Here is a 1697-nt window from a genome sequence, read left to right as displayed (position 1 = left end):
ATGAGCGGGAGGATCAATCAAACACAGAGCTAGAGGCTCATGATGATACTAAAGGTGAAGATAATAAGAAAAGTGAACCAACGACAAATGAAATAGTATAGATTAATAACTTGTAAAAATAATGACTACATTATCTTGTCCTATAGTAATTTGAATTATTTATTCATGTAGATCCATAGATCTAATTATATTCCAATAATGCCTCTTCCTACCCTCTGAGGCTGAGCTGTACAATTATATAGATCTAAGTGGTGTTGATCAGTTTAGGAGACAAGTGTGAGCTCCTGTGTGGTTCAGGATAGATTAAATTTTAGCCAAATTTTGCTAAATATGGCTTGGGAGAAAATTTTCCATTTTTATAATGTTTTCTGATGCATATACATGTACTTATGTTGTGTACAAATTTTGAGCTGATTCCAATCAAAATTGGATTTTTTTACAAATTTTTACAGTTGCTTCAAATTAACAAATCTTCACAAACAGAAGTGTTGTATCAATAGTTATTATAATTGTGTTTTTTTCTACTTAAATATTTTGTTATCAAGATCAAAAATAAAATACAAAATAAATATATAACTAAGCGTTACTATTTTTCATAACAATGGATCTTGTAGAAACTTGAAAATGGACTCGTAAGCAAACCATGACGTTTCTGGATGTTTTGGTGTACCTGCAACAAAAGTATTATAGCAGAGTGAATGGTGATTTTTATACTTCAAGGGAACATCATTATACTGATCATCCATTCAATGTTATGTAAAAACTAGAGCTTCAAATGATGAAATGATGATTGTGTAGTATGTGTACATGTACATGACCATTATGCACAAATGTTCCCAATTGCTAATGATGTACATGTCTAACTTTTAAGGTCTTAAGTACAAAAACCTAATGTTCAAGTAACTAACTAATAGTAAAAACCTAATCTGAATTCTATAGTACATTTTAGACAAACCTGCTGAGACCCTCTTCACCTCACGTCTACCGTATTCTTGAGGTGTATCCAAAGGATCATTACTACTGACCCAGTTGACAGCAACCTATTATAGACAGCATAGGATCATAATAGGATGATAAGTATCAGTCATTCCTTACTCTAGTGAAATATCGTCTAACATCACCTGGTGCTTTCTGAGTGTCCAAGTCATGAACAGAATCTGTGAAGGCTATCTTTTTAACTCGTTTACTGAAGTCATCAGAAAATTTTTTTGCCTATTAAAGAATCATGAAGTATTACTGAACAATGATGAAATGAACCGACTAATTCAACTGTGACAATTCCCCCGTAACTGTGTGCTATTATATGGATAACTTCTGCTTTAGTTTTGCGGGCAATAAAATTCTCCCACACATATAGTCCATGTTCAACTGGACTGGAACTACCCTAAAATATGAAAAAATCTCATTCATTAATACAATAATGGACCTTATGCACCGAAATGATTCTAATTAACGCGCACCCAAAGTGGTGGTAAAAATGGCGGATTTTTGGAGGAAAGACAGGCTGAACAATCTTCTCTTTTATCCAGCCATTCTAGCTGTAGGAGCCACTTTGAGCTGTCCTTTTGTTTCAGTATACTCTATTTATCTCTTCTGTAAGCTCTTTGGTTGCTGTTTTGGCTTTTATAGCATTTTGTCATAGGAATATTCTCAACCATTGGCCATTCCCGTTTTTCTAAATTTTGCTTTCAGGAGCC

General features: G+C 33.5%; 1 protein-coding gene across 1 annotated transcript; it reads right to left on the bottom strand.

The window, feature by feature from the left end:
- Positions 1 to 452: 452 nt before the first annotated feature.
- LOC105315984 (protein FAM172A-like) lies at positions 453 to 1384 on the bottom strand (the record flags this gene model as incomplete). The annotated part of the gene is made up of 4 exons (XM_011410768.2): positions 453 to 670; positions 956 to 1040; positions 1096 to 1212; positions 1262 to 1384. Coding segments are annotated over 4 exons (402 nt in total), but the record flags the coding sequence as incomplete, so codon positions are not given.
- Positions 1385 to 1697: the final 313 nt, after the last annotated feature.

The sequence above is a fragment of the Amphimedon queenslandica genome, unplaced genomic scaffold (assembly GCF_000090795.2).
Source record: "Amphimedon queenslandica unplaced genomic scaffold, v1.1 AMPQUscaffold_6373_Cont21667, whole genome shotgun sequence".
NCBI classification, from domain to species: Eukaryota; Metazoa; Porifera; class Demospongiae; order Haplosclerida; family Niphatidae; genus Amphimedon; species Amphimedon queenslandica.
The sequence above is the reverse complement of the archived record's forward strand: the minus strand, read 5'-3'. Positions and strand labels throughout refer to the sequence as shown.